The 17664-nt window shown below is 43.0% G+C and overlaps 1 protein-coding gene and 1 non-coding gene across 3 annotated transcripts in view; one reads left to right on the top strand and one right to left on the bottom strand.

Moving 5' to 3' along the window:
- The window catches only part of SNX30 (sorting nexin family member 30), a 119335-nt gene that overhangs the window by 28272 nt on the left and 73399 nt on the right, over positions 1 to 17664 (bottom strand). For both annotated transcript variants that reach the window (XM_040481980.1, XM_040481981.1), the window contains exons 4-6: positions 10318 to 10476; positions 5926 to 6121; positions 4272 to 4471 (exon numbers count right to left, since the gene is read on the bottom strand). In XM_040481980.1, the coding sequence (XP_040337914.1) occupies positions 4272 to 4471; positions 5926 to 6121; positions 10318 to 10476 (555 nt within the window). The remainder of the gene's footprint in view (positions 1 to 4271; positions 4472 to 5925; positions 6122 to 10317; positions 10477 to 17664) is intronic.
- Positions 10755 to 10859, top strand: LOC121035216 (U6 spliceosomal RNA). Its single transcript, XR_005792802.1, has one exon. It is a non-coding gene; the product is annotated as a U6 spliceosomal RNA (small nuclear RNA).

Here is a 17664-nt window from a genome sequence, read left to right as displayed (position 1 = left end):
AGGGTGTTTAACTTGAGTCTTGGACCTGAGGGTAACTTTGGTACCCCTCCCTCTTACACATTGTTCACTCTCTCTCCTCAGCATCCTTGAAATACATGACTTCAACCATCTTTCTAGTACAAGCTGTCCTCATTGTTCACTGAACATTGTTCATCTGTTCCACAGGGCCTGATAACAACCCCACCTTTTCTGTGCTTTCTTTCTACCTCCAAATGGAACAGAACATACCCAGCCACAAGTGCATTTAAAGAGAGACAATTTGAGACTCAGCCTTGAAAAGCTGGAACTGATCTGGTTTGCTTCTTGGCCAATAGTAAAGACACACATACCAGGTGACTGTTCTTGAGAACTGTGGCCATGGAACAAAGATTTATCAGTGGGGCTCTATTCCTTCATCTATAAGGTAAACGAGAGACAAGATGATCCAAGAGACCTTTTCAAACTCAGAGAGGAGCCTTCACCTTAGCCCCATTAGGAGAGCCTCAATGATCTCCAACATTTTCTTCACGTGGGAATCAGCTGACCCACATGTACTTCAAATTCCTACGGCTCAGGCCCCTGACTCCAAATGATGAGGACGAATTCTCACTTTGATCCACTCAAGACCATCATAGAGAAACAGACTGATGAAACATCACCACACCAGAACCTCCCCGCCAAAACAAAACTGGAAGGACTGTCTCAGTCCTGAAAAACATCCAGTAGTCGATACCAAACACATCGCAGCCAGGCCTCCAGCAAGCTCTCTACTGCATGTTTAGTTTTCATGTTGAATAGCAAAGTCTATCCCACTTACCTCCAAAATCACAAAGTTAGTTTGGAAATGGAATCATATAACTCTCTCAGAGGAATAAAACTCAGCCAAGAAGGGTGTCTGGGTGGCTCAATCGGTTAAGCATCCAACTCTTGATTTGGGCTCAGGTGATGACCTCACGGTTTGTGAGTTCAGGCCATGCATTGGACTCTGCACTGACAGCACAGAGCCTGCTCACGATTCTCTCTCTCCCTGTCTCCCTGCCCCTCCCCCATGCTTGCTGGCACTCTCTCTTTCAAAACTAAATAAACTTAAAAAAAATCAAGCTAAGAATTCTTGAAGAGCAGCAATATCATGAGACAAACGCAAGGGAGCCACTTAAGACACTTACTCCCTTCTCCCAATGTCCTTAGACTTGGCCACATGAACCTTGACAATCCTTAGGAATTTGAAATAGTTGAGTGTTGGTCTAGCCCTACATGGAGAAAATGCTGGAGGTCATGGACCCATGTAGTCGTGGCATTGTCATCAAGTGACTCCTGTCTTACCCAGACCACTCTGCAGAGACCTTTTCCTGTTGGAAAAAAGGGAGCAGGTGACCTTGTCTCTTTATAACCGGGCTTAGCTCGGCTCACCGACGGGACAGAGCTAAGGTTTCAGGGACCTCCAGTCAACACTTCCTCCTTCCTCTGCCCTTCCCAAAAAACACTGTATACACTCCCATTCTCCCAGCCTGAGTAACCTGATTATATGTTTTCAGGCTCAGTGAATAAGAAACTCAATACATATGCCTCATACACGGGGTGAAGAAAGAGAGCAAACAAACAAGTGTTTCTTTGATGTAGAACTTCAGTTACTCACATAAGCTTGTATCTCACTATATAATTATATTCTAATAAAGACGCCAGATAAACCTGTGCTAAATGACAAACATGAAATCCTACTTCAAGTACAAATATATATTAAGTACTAACATACTTGCCAAGTGCAAGAACAAAGTAATCTGTATTGTAATATCCCAGGACTGTGTATGCATCAGATTTTCAGTCGAGCAAGGTTAAGGGAGGATTTTTGATGGAGGATGTGTCTATATAAAAGACAAATTCAAAGATACCCCAGGGATTGTAAAATTTTATTTTTGTTTACAAAAACAGATACTATTAACTTTACAAGTAAAGCAAAATATTCTGGCTCATTTTAAGCAAGTCAGGATGTCTTTTTTTTTTTTTTTTTTTGAGATATAATTGACATATAACATCATATAAGTTCCAAGTGTCCAGCATAATGATTGGATATTTGTATATACTGTGAATGTTCCCCACATAAGACTAGTTAATATCCATCACCACAGATGGCTCTAAATTTGTCTTTGATAAGAACTTTAAGATCCACTCTCCTGGCAACTTGCAAATACACAATACCGTATTATTAACGACGGTCACCATGCTCTGCATGACATCCCATGACTTATTTATTACTTATAACTGGAAGTTATAATGAAAGTTAGAATTAAATATGCAATGTGAGGGTCTCAGTAGAAAAAACGCAATAGAGAAAAATGTGTAGGAAATTGATGGAGTCAAGAGCTGTGGTTTTCAGCCTCAGTTCCGATAATTACCAACAAAACTGCCTCAGGCTAATGACCTCACATGTGAGTTTTATCCTTATCATCACCACACCTACTGTCATTTCCACCTTACTGATAAGGAAATTCATATCATTTCCCTGCCCACTGTGAGAGCCAGACCCAATCTTGTCTTTTTAATTAAAGTGTTTGTTTCATTAGCAGTTTTATAGAGAGTATACAAGAGACAGTGAGTCATTCTAGCAGGAACGGTTTCCATTGTCCACAACAGTAACATGTATCAAGAGCCTTAAAAGGTTCAGACCTGATGAAACAAAATGGAATGTGGGTAATGGGTATATGGGAGTCTGTCATACTATTCTCTTTGCTTCTATATATGTGCTTGAAATTTTCCATAATAAGGGGTTTTTTAAAAAAAAATTTAAAACTATTTGATTCATTACCTTTTACTCCTCTTCTTAAGGTATAGAATACTTTCATATTGCCATGATCTTTCTGGGTTTCCATTTTTACAACTCAAAGTTGCCTGATGAGTTTCTCTCAAGAGATTCTTGTCAATCCTCTCTTAAAGGGGTGTCCTAGATCTGTCCCAAAGACAGATCAATAAACCAGAGGTCTCCATTGGGAAGGAGGTAGGAGGCTACTTGGGATGTTCAACACAGAGCCAGCCACATGTCCTTTTCTGTTGGTCAGGAAGCCTGACCCTTTTGTCTAACTGATGCCACACTGTAAGAGTCCCTGTAACTATGCTCTCAAACTGGTTTAAGTGCAGGCTGGAGTAGTTACTAGGGTAGGCATTAAAGCATCTGACCCCATCCTTATTTTGCATGGAGAATTTGAGGTTGGAAATCATTTGTCCTCACAGCTCCTCTGTCTTTTCTCATCCCTTGCTGTTAGATCAAAGCCATTCTGATTCTTACTCCATTTGTACATCATCCCCCTCTCCCTTTTTCTTTAAAATCTTCTAAAATCTTATAACTTTCATTCTAAAATTTTGTACTGATATGCTGTGGGTTGGCTCATTTTTCATTTCTTTTGCTGGGCAATCAGCATGCCCCCTTTTTTTTTTTTAATTTTTTTTTTTAATTTATTTATTTTTGAGAGACAGGGAGAGACAGAACACAAATGGGGGATGGGCAGAGAGAGAAGGAGACACAGAATCTGAAGTAGGCTCCAGGCTCTGAGCTGTCAGCACAGAGCCCGACACGGGGCTCAAACTCACAACCACAAGATCATGACCTGAGCTAAAGTCAGACCCTCAACCAACTGAGCCACCCAGGTGCCCCCCCCCCCCGCCTTTTTTTTTTTAATTTTTTTTTTTTACAGCATGCCCTTTTAATCTGAAAACTCACATCCTTCAGCTTTGGAAGATCTTCTTGTATTATTTCTTTCATAATTCCCTTCCATCAGCCTTCTCTGTTCTCCCAGTTAGGATTTCTTCTCAGATAAATGTTGAACCTCTGAGATTAATCCTCTATGTCTCTTACTCTTTCACATTTTCAGTATTTTCACATTTTTGTTCTACTTTCCAACTACTTGGTTTCCTTATTTTACTTTCCAAGATTTCCTCAACCTCATTTTTCGACTTTACTCCTCAATTGCATCTCAGCAAGTCAGATTTTAGTTTCCAAGAGCTCTAATTATCCAATTATTCTTTTTCCATAGCATCCTGTTCTTGTTTAGTAGATGTTATACCTCCACGAACTCTCAGAGAACATTAAGAGTTTCTTCCACACTCTTTTCCTTCATTTAATTCACATCCTTGTTTCGCCACGAGTTCTATTTATATGTCTATGAGGTCAGTCCATATGTGTGATCCTACCCACCCATGAAGAAGGAAAACTATACTACGTGTGAATAGGCAATAGTTACTTTTTGAAAATGACTAAAACAAGGAACTTACTTAAGTGCATGAGAAGTGAGCATGCTTACCTTCATAGAGTCAGAGTATAAAATATATTCCCTGAGCACAGGTAGAAAGTCTTCTGTCATGTCATCCGTTAGCTCTTCCAAGGCCGTTGAGCAGTTGCCAATGCAAGCTGAAACGCCCTCCAGGGGCTCAGCTAGCTCCCCTTCTAACGCACTCCACGTGGAGTACACAGGCCCGTATTCTCTCAGCTCTACAAGGTACTCTGAAGGGGAAAAAGAAACTAATTAAGCCTTGACTGGTAATTAAGACAATCACTGGTATCACTGGTATTACTGACTCAGTAACAAGAACTCCTTATAGTCAGATGTATTTCCTTGGCCATTTCACTGACCTGAATGTGCTCTCCTTTAAACACAACATTGTTTATAATTTTTTTAATCTCTAAACACCCATCTTATAGTTAATATCATAATATCACCTGACTTTACCCCATAATGGGAATGCCATGACTCTGGATAATGGGAACCACAGTGCTTTCTGGGGGAAGTGGTAGGAGCTACATCCACCAACTATCTTCAAAAATAACTACTCACCTACTCATAGAGTGAAGACAGATTTTTAGCAGCAATGGGGACAGAGTTTCACATAGGTTTAGGGGGATGTTTTTAAAGGAAAGAAAAACCAGTCACAATGGAAAAATAATGGGATTTTAGGAAGTATTTTGATATGGATGTGGTCTTACGTAGGCAGAATTACTCTCACTCAGAGGTAACCCCAACACCTTGGTCCCATCAGAATTTATTCCACATGCTCCTTAGATGTGGATGGTACCAAAAGCTATCTCTAGCACCTGCAGGCCATAATACCACCAGTGGGTAGAGGATAATGAAAGTACAGGGAACAAGGGGAAATGTCAATTTACTCTCAGAAAGAAAATCTAGCCCATCATTTGTCACCAGGATTCTTGCCTTTAAAGCAAAACGTTGCCATTTTTTAGTAACCAGTGGATGGCTGCTGCTGGAGAATTCTTTTCAATATGTGTCAGATCTTGGGCCAGCATGATTGTCAACACTGGTCTGATCTCTCTGGCCTCCACATGTGTGAGAAGACAAAAGGTCCTAACATTCTGGGATACAGAGAAGCAGGTGACCACAAGAGGGCTGGGGAGAAAGTGGTGGTAACAACTTGGTAGGTTAAAGAAAGGTCTGACAAGTCCCCAGGTCAGGAAGAGTGGGTCTGAAATGAAGCAGGGGTAGGGCAGGTGAGTCAATTTCAAGTTGAAGGCTCATGAGGATCATAACTTTGGCAAACACAGGTCTCAAGGCTGTCCTTTTGAACCATCTTTCTGGCAGAAAAGGTACCAAAGTTTTGCTTTTTAAATTATCATTCCTATGAATGAAGGGAAGTTGAGTCAATGTCTCCACTTTTAAAGCTAAAGTTGAGAGAGAAAGAGAGTCATGGAAAAGCCTGGAAGCTCAGAAGTGACTGTTTGCCACGAAAGCAAACACAAGGCTGAAGAGCAGGGCAAAGGATGGAGCGCAAAATTATAGTCTGGTCACAACGACCTCCTCTGCTCCCTGTATTTATTTATTAGTTTTAGAAGTGAAGCACGGCCTCGTTCTGTCGTGCCAGTATTTCTGCAGTTTGATTCTGCTGAGCACACACGAATGCGCACACGCACCCTGGGCACGACCAAGATCCCGACAAAGGGCTCACCTATTTCTTCTTTGATGATCCGCTGGGCTATTCGATCAATGGTTCCCAGTTTGAGTGCAAAGGTATCTAAGTAGTCGCCTATGGCTGCAAACTCCAGAGGTCGACTCCTCAGCTTGTAGCCTCCGGTGACGTGCTTGACGGACTCGCCCACTCTAGACAGCAATGCCATCCCCTGCCTCTTGTAGGCGTTCAGGTCCTAAGGGTGACATGTTAACAGACAAACTCAGTCACTCCCACAGCCAGGATTCGGTGAACCAACTCCTTTAGGTGGTTTCTTCTTGGACGTGGAAGACTCCGGAAACAAGGACCCGAGTTAGAGGACTGACCACGTACATAGCAGTACTCCTCCCCTTGCCATTGGAAACACCAAGCACACAGGTGTGTGCTTTCAGCAGAGCACCTGAGCATGCTGTCCTTCAAACTCAACACTGTTTCTAACACGATTCTTTTAACGTCCCTGACAGAAGAAGATGAAGATGAAGAAGACAACGAACTCAAAGATGAAGAAGAAGTCTCTTTCTCCCATACAAAATATCCTAAGTCATCTTTAGGAACAAAATTCTAGAGCTGAAATTCATTCCATTCATTTATTTATATCTCAATCAAAGCCACATAAAGAAAGGAGGGAGAAGAGGGTGAGCGCAGGAAACAGCGACAGAAAAAGCAGTGCAAGAAAATCCAAGCCAAGGATCGATGTTGTAAACAACAAAACATTTTAGGGCAAAACGGGAAATACATTGAGCTACATAATCTACTGTATCTAAATTTAAAGAGCATATTAATCTATCAGGTCAAATAAACTTCCTATCATCAAACTCCAAGAGGAATCTGTAGCATCTCCAGATTGTTCTATGTCATGCCTTCAAAAATGGTTTCATGGGGCACCTAATGGCTCACTCGGTTGAGCATCCAACTCTTGGTTTTGGCTTAGGTCATGATCGCAGGGTCATGATGAGCATGGAGCCTGTTTAAGATTCATTCTCTCTCTCTCTCCCTCCCCCCTTGCTCTCTCTTTCCACCCCAGCCCTCCCTCACTTGTGTGTGCAGGTGCTCACTCTCTAAAAAAAATTTTTTTAATGGTTTTACAGAAGATCAGATGTCTGTTCCTTATATCCACCCTCAATACAAACAGAAAAGTAATTCCCAGTCCTAGTAGGGCATGTCTACAGGGAGATAAGGGAACATAGCACAAGGCCATTGCTTTCTGGTCACCTCGTCTGATTTAGGGATAGAGCAGAGAACAGGGAATAGCGGTTAACACAGCTGTCCTCCCATGTGACAACACACAATCACACACAATCACAGATTCCGATCTTCATAAGTGTCTGAAGTATAGTCTGCTCCTTCTTCTTTATGCAGCCAAAGCCTTCACTTTTGCTCTTGATCCCACTCTTTCCTAGCTAGACTTCGCCCACAAGCAAGGCTCCTGCCCCATTGGCCACTCCCTCTCCTGTTTGTATCTTCAACTTCTAATCCTTGAGTCTGTAAAATACGCCAGGGCTCACCCATCTTCAAAAAGGCAGCAATTTCCTCCTCCACACACCCTTGTCCAGTCTCTCCTCTTCCTTTTGAAGTCAGGCTACCTGAGAGAATGTTCTTCTAAAGACTGCATCTCCCCTTCCAACCTCAGATACTCTAGACGAAAAACATCCCTGCAGACACCAGGTTTTCACAAGATTCTAAGTGAAGCATGGCAGTTCTTGGCATTGCTTCTACAATATTTTTTGGAGTGGGGCTAGATCCAAAAGGGCTCGGTGGACTGCAGAAGCTCTATTTCAAGTAGAGGCTTAAAAGAGAACCCCCAGTTAACCAAGTCAATTCATATATAGAATGAAGCTATTTAGTAGCACCTGACTGCTGCACACCTTCTGCCAAATATGAAAAATACTTATTCGAACACGCTTGATACTGAGTATCTCCCCTACCCTCTCCAAGCCTTACTGGCTTCTTTGTAATGACACTTCCGGTTTGCGACAAGATCGGGTCATCCCAAGAAAGAGGAATACCTCTTCCTTCGCTGTGACAGAACATGTAAAGGGTTTGCCTAAGAACAAGACCAAGGGAGGAGGGCACTTGTTGGGATGAGCACTGGGTGTTGTAGGTAAGCGATGAGTCACGAGAATCTACCTCCAAAAGCAAGGGCACACTGTATACAACGCATGTTAGCTAACCTGACGACAAATTATAAAAAAAAAACCAAAAAACAAAAAAACAAGACAAAGGTTTTCTTTTTTTTTTTTTTTTAATTTTTTTTTTCAACGTTTATTTATTTATTTGGGACAGAGAGAGACAGAGCATGAACGGGGGAGGGGCAGAGAGAGAGGGAGACACAGAATCGGAAACAGGCTCCAGGCTCCGAGCCATCAGCCCAGAGCCCGACACGGGGCTCGAACTCACGGACCGTGAGATCGTGACCTGGCTGAAGTCGGACGCTTAACCGACTGCGCCACCCAGGCGCCCCAAGACAAAGGTTTTCAAGGTGTGTTAAAAGGTGGAGACAACAGAGGGGGAGATGGGGAGTCACTGTAGTTTCATGTCACACAGTGCAGTACACTGTTTCAGGCTCACAAGATGAATAGTCGTGTAAGTGTGTGAATATACTTAACGCCACTGAAATGTGCATTTTTTAAAATGGTTAGGGTGGTAAATTTTAGATGTATTTTACCACAATCAAAAAGAAAGAAAAGAAAAGATGGGGGTATTTGGTACATTTAATTCAACAAGAAGAACTGAATGAGGGTTAGAATCGGTTGTTTTAGAGCCAATGCTCTGCATTCGCTCGCGTGAAGTTGGATTTTGATTAAGACGCTGAAGGACTTTTTTTTTTTTTACATCACCTTTCATACTGAATACCATCCACCACACGCAAATCTTTCCACTTTATTTTTCGCATAGATTCCTAATGGCCCACGGTCCGTGCACTCTCTCCCATTGTCTCTCTGTTCAGTAAAGATGACCAAGACTGAGGCCTGCCTGAACAACGACCTGATACGTGGGTGAGGCACTGAGCTGCATGTGTGGAGAACAGGATGGATTTCACTCTGCATATGAGCTGAAAGAACTATATTCGAGGATGTGTTCACCAGGAAATACTTATTTTGAAACAGAACATGGGTTTGACATGGGCGGTGGGGGACAGGCCTCTGGGAAAAAAGAGAAGATGAATGGGCATGTCATCAATGAGGCGAAAAAATGTCAACTGAGGTTTAAAAAAAAAATACTAAAGGACTTTGTCATGTGGTTTCCATTGTCTGGAGAACGGCACCCTCTCTAAAATCTTTAAAATTGACTGACTTTAAAATATTTCTCAATTTTGCCATTTTGAGAAAGAAAACTGGGAATCCCGGAGCCTCAACACCCTTGCCAACATGAAACAAACTACCTGTGGCCTGAGTTTGGGAATATGATTCACGAAAGTAAACAGATGGGGCCGCGAGGAGCTGGCATGAGAGTGTGGGCAGGGTGTGTCAGACTTCCTGCCAGTTCCGCCAACCGGAAGTGCACAGAGAAGCCAGTGAATGGCCAACCTGGGTGTGAACACACAGAATCCGGCAACTACGTGGGACCCAAATGTTTCTCTGGCAAATGCTTGGAAAATGCCCACCCAATAGGAATTTGGCTGCGGGCAAGCAACACTGAACTAGTCTTTGTCAGGCAGTCTGATTTAGAGCGGAAGTTCGGCCTCTGGGGCCTTAAAGACCTAATTTTAAATCCCAAGTGATGCCACTTGAATATGTACCAATTCCCTGAACTTCAGTTTCCTTATCAGTAGAATGAGAGGTTGAGTAACCTCTCACAGGGTTCCTGTGAAGAACACCTTTATCAAACACTCATTAGATGTTCTTTCCCTCAGGGCCCACTTGTTGGTCAGAATGGCCTCACCTATTGAAATGCCAAGAAGAATTCAAGGAAACACTTATCTTTGTTTAGGCAAGTGAAAATACTTCCTCTCTGCTGCAGTGGGGGTGTTTCTCCTGAATTCTAACATGGAAACCAGGATGATGCAAATGGACACCAAAAACATAGAGGAATTTGATGACATCCACTATAGTGGCCCATTCCCAAAGGTGGTTTGTGAGAGAGCAAAGCAGCTTTTAAGAAAGAGCCCAAAGAGGGGCACCTAGGAGACTCAGTCGGTTACGCATCTGACTCTTGACTTCGGCTCAGGTCATGATCTCATGGTTCTGGAGATCAAGCCCGGTATCGGGCTCTGTGCTGATGGTGTGAGGCCTACTTGGGATTCTCTCTCTCCTTCTCCCCCTGCCCCACCCCCTCTTCTGCATGCTCTCTCTCTCTCTCTCTCTCTCTCTCAAAATAAATAAACTCAAGAAAAAAAAAAAGAGCCCGAAGAATGCTAATTTGGGGGAGGAATATGAAAAATTCTGTTCTTACCTTAGCAGTAAGGAAAACATTAAAGTGTTCATTGAAAGAGAGCACAGGATGATCTGTAATTCTTTTTAGGAATTTATCCAAAGCTTTTCTTCTGGTCTCCACAAACTCTTCCGAAAAACGATCTACAACACCCTTCACCACAAACTTCTCAGGAAGCGGCTATGAAGACAGGAAGAAAAATATTCAGAGTAATTGATAAGACCGTGGAAAGAAAAACCACAGGCTAGCAAATAATTCTTGGGACTCATTTGTCCAAGAACATATTCCTTATTCAGTTGGCTGTTTACGTAGGCATCAACAGAAACATTTCTGAAACACAGAGATGTAGTAAATCACAACTATCCTTCTCAGTTTTAGAACTCAAGAAGTAAAATGCTAGAGAATAGTCCCTGGAATACAGCAAACAGTCAGTCAATATTTATCCAGTAAATCCAGTCATGCTCGCTTCAGCAGCACATACCCTAAAATTGGAACAATACAGAGGTTAGCATGGCCTTTGCGCTAGGATGACAGTAAATCCGATAGTATGGCTATCTACACATTGCTTAACACACAGGGGGTACGACGAGAGAGTCAGGGCCGGAAAGATGGTCTAAGGAGAGAAGGCAGACAATATCAATCACACAAAAATTTATTTAAATATATTTAAATATATTATTTTAATTAAATATATTTCGATTCTATTCCCAGTTCAAGGGGTAAAAGAACTTGATGAATGTGAAATAAGTACATTAGGCAAACCCTTGTAGCTAAAAAATACCTTTTCTAAGCCAATCTTTTGTGTAGGTGTATGCTTGAAAGTTCTTCTTTTTTTTTTTATATATGAAATTTATTGTCAAATTGGTTTCCATATAACACTCAGTGCTCATCCCAAAAGGTGCCCTCTTCAATACCCATCACCTCCCCTCCCCTCCCTCCCACCCCCCATCAACCCTCAGTTTGTTCTCAGTTTTTAAGAGTCTCTTATGCTTTGGCTCTCTCCCACTCTAACCTCTTTTTTTTTTTTCTCTTCCCCTCCCCCATGGGTTTCTGTTAAGTTTTTCAGGATCCACATAAGAGTGAAAACATGGTGTCTGTCTTTCTCTGTATGGCTTATGTCACTTAGCATAACACTCTCCAGTTCCATCCACGTTGCTACAAAGGGCCATATTTCATTCTTTCTCATTGCCACGTAGAACTCCATTGTGTATATAAACCACAATTTCTTTATCCATTCATCAGTTGATGGACATTTAGGCTCTTTCCATATTTTGGCTATTGTTGAGAGTGCTGCTATAAACATTGGGGTACAAGTGCCCCTATGCATCAGCACTCCTGTATCCCTTGGGTAAATTCCTAGCAGTGCTATTGCTGAGTCATAGGGTAGGTCTATTTTTAATTTTTTGAGGAACCTCCACACTGTTTTCCAGAGTGGCTGGACCTGAATGTGAGACAGGAAACCATCAAAACCCTAGAGGAGAAAGCAGGAAAAGACCTCTCTGACCTCAGCCGCAGCAATTTCTTACTTGACACATCCCCAAAGGCAAGGGAATTAAAAGCAAAAATGAGGGGCGCCTGGATGGCGCAGTCGGTTAAGCGTCCGACTTCAGCCAGGTCACGATCTCGCGGTCCGCGAGTTCGAGCCCCGCGTCGGGCTCTGGGCTGATGGCTCGGAGCCTGGAGCCTGTTTCCGATTCTGTGTCTCCCTCTCTCTCTGCCCCTCCCCCGTTCATGCTCTGTCTCTCTCTGTCCCAAAAATAAATAAACGTTGAAAAAAAAATTTAAAAAGCAAAAATGAACTACTGGGACCTCATGAAGATAAAAAGCTTCTGCACAGCAAAGAAAAGTCTTAAAAATGTAATTTCCTGGGGTGCCTGGGTAGCTCAGTTGGTTAAGCGGCTGACTTCGGCTCAGGTAATGATCTCACAGTTTGTGTGTTTGAGCCCTGCATTGGGCTCTGTGCTAACAGCTCAGAGCCTGGAGCCTGCTTCGGATTCTGTCTGTCTGTCTGTCTCTCTCTCTGCCCCTCCCCCACTCATGCTCTGTCTCTTTCTCTCTCTCTCAAAAAATAAATAAATGTTAAAAAAATTTTTTTAATGTAATTTCCGTTGCTCTTACCCAAACAAATTTCTCTGTAATATTTACTTTGAGCCAATATTGTGGGCAATTTAAACCTACCTGGCTACTGAGGGATCTTTGAGCTTTGACCTATTCCCATAGTAGCTTGATTAAATGCTTGATTAAAAGGCCTTTCTTGTTATTGCAGTCACAGGGAGACTGCATGTCTGCTAGTGTGCAATATGAAAATGTTTGGGGTATGAAATATTAAAAGAACGTTTGCATTAAAAATTGGGCAAAAGATTGGTAGACATTTTTTTCAAAGAAGACCTACAAATGGCCAACAAGCACTTGAAAAGATACTCACATCATTATTCATTAGGGAAATACAAATCAAAACCACAGTGAGATACCATTTCACACCCATGAGAATGGTCATAATAAGGGAGGGAAGGAAGGAAAAACAGCAAAACAAAGAAAAGAACAATGTTGGTGAGTATTTGGAAAAACCGGAACAAGCATTTACGTCCACAACCCCCTTCAGCCCCATATTCTGACCATATAGAGTTTTTTTTTTCTTTTAAATTATAAACCCTCAGGGCACCTGGGTGGCTCAGTCAGTTAAGCATCTGACTCTTGATCTCGGCTCAGGCCATGATCTTACGGTTTGTGAGTTGGAGCCCCATGTCAGGCTCTGCATTGACAATTTGGAGCCTGCTTGGGATTCTCTCTCTCCCCCTCTCTCTCTCTGTCTCTCTCTCTCAAAACAAATAAATGAACTTTAAAAATAAATAAACCCTCAAGTTCACGCACATACACACAAAAACAGACACAGGACTTCACCAACCCCAAGAAGCAGAATCCTAAGGTGTTTGGAGTGGGGGAAATCAAGAAGCAATCCAGATTTAGAACCCTTTCAAAGGGGCGCCTGGGTGGCGCAGTCGGTTAAGCGTCCGACTTCAGCCAGGTCACGATCTCGCGGTCCGTGAGTTCGAGCCCCGCGTCAGGCTCTGGGCTGATGGCTCGGAGCCTGGAGCCTGTTTCCGATTGTGTCTCCCTCTCTCTCTGCCCCTCCCCCGTTCATGCTCTGTCTCTCTCTGTCCCAAAAATAAATAAACGTTTAAAAAAAAAAAAAAAAAGAACCCTTTCAAAGACTTAGAAACTGGCAACATCAACACCCCTCGAATGCAGCACTTGAGATATGAGGGGATCCAAAACCCTCAACTTGAAAGGGCTTTGGAAAGTCAGTATGATTTAACTCCTAAATAAAGACTGTGGTTCCATGCCTCCTGGGTTCATATCCCACCTCTGCCAAGCTTTCTGACTTCGGTCAAGTTCTGTAATCTCTTGGTACCTCAGTTTCTTTGTTTAAAAAAAAAAAAAAAAAAACTAGCAATAGTGCCAGCCTCTTGGTGTTGTTATGAGGATTAAATTAGCTACTAGGCTGAAAGTGCTTTAAACAATTCCTGTCACAGAGTGAACACCAATAACAGTGGCGGGGGGCGGGGGCAGGGGGGTTCTTTGTTGTCGGAGTGGCAGAAGCTTCAGGAAGTACTGATCTTCAGAGGCAGCCATGTTCAGTGAAATCTTGAGATGGTGGGAGTACGATGCAGAGAAGAGGCTATGAACTGAGGGGCTTCTTTTAACTAGATCAGGAGTTCTAGAGAGCACAGTGGAAAGGTTTGGAAACGAAGAAAGAGAGGGGAGTCAGGTCAAGAATAAAATTACAGAGCCACATGGAGATAAGATGTCCAAGTAGGACACCCAGTAGAGCTCATGACTGAGGAGAATATTAGAAATGCAGGACGGGGTCAGATATACAGACCATCCAGCCCAGTGTTCTGGCCTAGGCAAAAGCACAGGAGAATCTGTCTTAATAGGGTATGGTTGTTCTTTAGGATAACTTCCTTATTTTGATCAGTTCTTCCCCCATTCCCTTAGATGGCCATTGTCCTTAAACCCTACACTCAACCCCCAACCTTTCACACTAAGCAGATTACCATGTCTCTGAAGTAGGAACCAGGTATAAGGGCATCACATAAACATTCCCTAACCATGTTGCTTCCTCCACAGATAGACATCTCACGTCCATTTCTCAGGTCCCTGTGGACAACATACCTCCCCAATTCACCACAAAGCTAACTATTCCATCTGTGTCTCTGACCCATTACTTCACGATCATGCTTATGTTGTCATCAATTAATTATACCTTCTCTTTCCTGTATCTTCAACATTTCCTCCTTGGCTGGCTCTGTTCCTGAGTCTACAAAAATACGGCTCATTCTCTTTCTACCCAAAAATAATAAACCCAACTACCCCTTGACCTTACATCCTCTCCACTCTCCTTCGGGGCTCATTCAACTTTTTGAAAGAATTGTTTCTCTCTTTTTTTTAATTTGAGAGAGAGACAGAAAGAGTGCACGAGCAGGGGAGAGGGGCAGAGGGAGAGAGAGAGAATCTTAAGCAGACTCCATGTTCAGCACAGAGCCTGAGGCGGGGCTCGAACCCATGAACAATAAGATCATGACCTGAGTAGGGGCGCCTGGGTGGCTCAGTTGGTTGAGCTTCCGACTTCGGCTCAGGTCCTGATTTCACGGTCTGTGAGTTCGAGCCCTGCCTCGGGCTCTGTGCTGACAGCTCAGAGCCTGGAGCCTGCTTCAGATTCTGTGTCTCCCTCTCTCTCTGACCCTCCCCCATTCATGCTCTGTCTCTCTCTGTCTCAAAAATAAATAAACATTAAAAAAAAAACTAAAAAAAAAAAAAAAAAAAGATCATGACCTGAGTAGAAATCAAGAGTCAGATTCTCAACCAACTGAGGCACTCAGGTGTCCCTGGTCATTTATCTTAATTTCCACTCCTTCCATTGACTTCTCAACCCACAACCTTCCTCCACCCAAAACAAAGCTGTCTTTGGTTCTGCCTTCAATGCTACATTTCTCTGCCTTATCCCCATCCAATGCTGACTCCTTTTTTTTTTTATGTTTATTTATTCATTTTGAGAGAGAAAAAGTGTGCTTGTGTGGGCCAGAGAGAGAGGGAGAAAGAGAATCCCAAGCAGGTTCTGCCCTTTCAGCACAGAACCCAACATGGGGCTCAATCTCATGAACTGTGAGATCACGACCTGAGCCAAAATCAGGAGTTGGACACTTAACCGACTGAGCCACCCAGGTGCCCCCGGAGACTGCTCTTTTAAAGATGATTGATGAGGGGCGCCTGGGTGGCGCAGTTGGTTAAGCGTCCGACTTCAGCCAGGTCACGATCTCGCGGTCCGTGAGTTCGAGCCCCGAGTCAGGCTCTGGGCTGATGGCTCAGATTCCGATTCTGTGTCTCCCTCTCTCTCTGCCCCTCCCCCGTTCATGCTCTGTCTCTCTCTGTCCCAAAAATAAATAAAAACGTTGGAAAAAAAAATTAAAAAAAAAAAAGATGATTGATGACTTTCTAATTATCAAATCCAGTGGATATTTTTCTGTTAGTATTTCATGAATCCTGTTGAACACATTCTGGTTTGCTTATGCTGAATAGGACTTGGGAGGAAAGCCTAATGAACAGATAAGTGGCTAGGTGTGCCTCATTTAACATAACAGATAATCTGAAATACTTATTCATTCTTCAGATTTAGTACATTGAACTTTATGTTTAATGAATCAGGGAAGTGTGCTATTTAAAGGAACCCTGCAGTGAATCCTTCTGCAAACAGAAATTTCCTTCTAATCATTATTATTCCCAAATGTACAGGGCTTCAGAAATTTGTTTCTTCCTATTTCAAGCCTTAAAGGGCACATGCCTACAATCAGCCTCACCTTCTACCTTCTGACTTGTTTGTGCAGAGGAATCTGGGTTGCTGATGAAATCAGGCACATCTATAGATTGTAATTGAGCAAGTGAGGAGCTCAACAAAGCTCCAAGCACGTGGTAGATGTCGTCTGCATGCCAGCTCTTTTTATTACCTTCTAAACATTGAGAACAGAAGGCAAAGGGGAAGTGGACCAAAGGGTGGAACTTCCACGTATCTTTTAGGCCAAAATGTTTTTTAAAAACCCTCTGGGATATGTATACCATTTCACATCCACTAGGATGGCTATAAAAGGGGGGTAAAAAAAAAAAAAAAAAACCAGGAAAAAACAGGAAGCAAGTAGTGGAGAAATTGGAACCCTCATACATCGTTGGTGAGAATGTAAAATGGTGCGGCCCCTGTGGGAAACAGCTTGGCGGCTCCTCAAAAAATTAAACGTAAAACTAGTATATGATCCAGAATTCTACTCCTTGGTATGCAGCCCAAATAACTGAAAGCAAGTGTTCAAACAAAACCTTGTACAATCAATGTTCAAGGAGCATGATTCAAAATAGTTGGGTTGGGGAAAAGGGGACGAGAAGTGACTGCTTAGCGGGTACGGGATTCTTCTGGAGGTGGTGAAGATATTCTGGAATTAGATAGCGGTGGTGATTATAACACACTTTGAATACACTAACAGCCACTGAGTTGCACACTTTAAAATGCTGACTTTTGGGGCACCTGAGTGACTCAGTCGGTTAAATGTCCAACTCCTGATTTCAGCTCAGGTCATGATCCCAGGGTCACAGGATAGTGCCCGCCTCGGGCTCCACACTGAGCACGGAGTCTGCTTGGGATTCTCCCTCTCTCCCTCTCTCTCTCTCTCTCTCTCTCTCTCTCTCTCTCTCTCTCTCCCTCTGCCCCTCTCCCCTGGTCATGTGTGTTCTCTAAAAATTAAAACAAATAATAAGTAAATAAAAATAAATAAAATGGTGAATTTTAGAGGCACCCGGGTGGCTTAGTCGGTTAAGTGTCCAACTCTTGTTCTTAGCTCATGTCCTGATCTTGGGGTTGTAACTTCAAGCCTGCATTGGATTCTGTGTTGGGCGTAGGACCTACTTTTAAAAAAACAAATAAGTGGTCCCTGGGTGGCTCAGTCTGACTTTGGCTCAGGTCATGGTCTCACAGTTCTTGCGTTCGAGCCCCGCATCGGGCTCTGCACTGGTGGTGTGGAGCCTGCTTGGGATTCTCTCTCTCTCCCTCTCTCTCTGCCCTTTCCCCATGTGTGCTCTCTCTCGCTCTCAAAATAAATAAATAAACTTTAAAGAAAAAAGGGTTTAAAAAACAAACAAAATGGTGAATTTTATGTTATATGGATTTTACCTCAATTTTTAAAATAAGCTGGGGTGATGGAAGCAGACGTCAGAGAGCAGAGAAGAGGCTGTGCTGCTGGCTTTGAAGGTGGGGGAAGGGGCCATGAGCCAAGGGATGTAGGAAGCCTCTGGAAGCCGGAAAGGGCGAGGAACAAGCTCCTCCCT

Source organism: Herpailurus yagouaroundi, unplaced genomic scaffold (assembly GCF_014898765.1).
Source record: "Herpailurus yagouaroundi ecotype Mexico unplaced genomic scaffold, PumYag 160, whole genome shotgun sequence".
NCBI lineage: Eukaryota > Metazoa > Chordata > Mammalia > Carnivora > Felidae > Herpailurus > Herpailurus yagouaroundi.
Note: the sequence above shows the minus strand (reverse complement) of the source record. Positions and strands in the feature narration are given on the sequence as shown.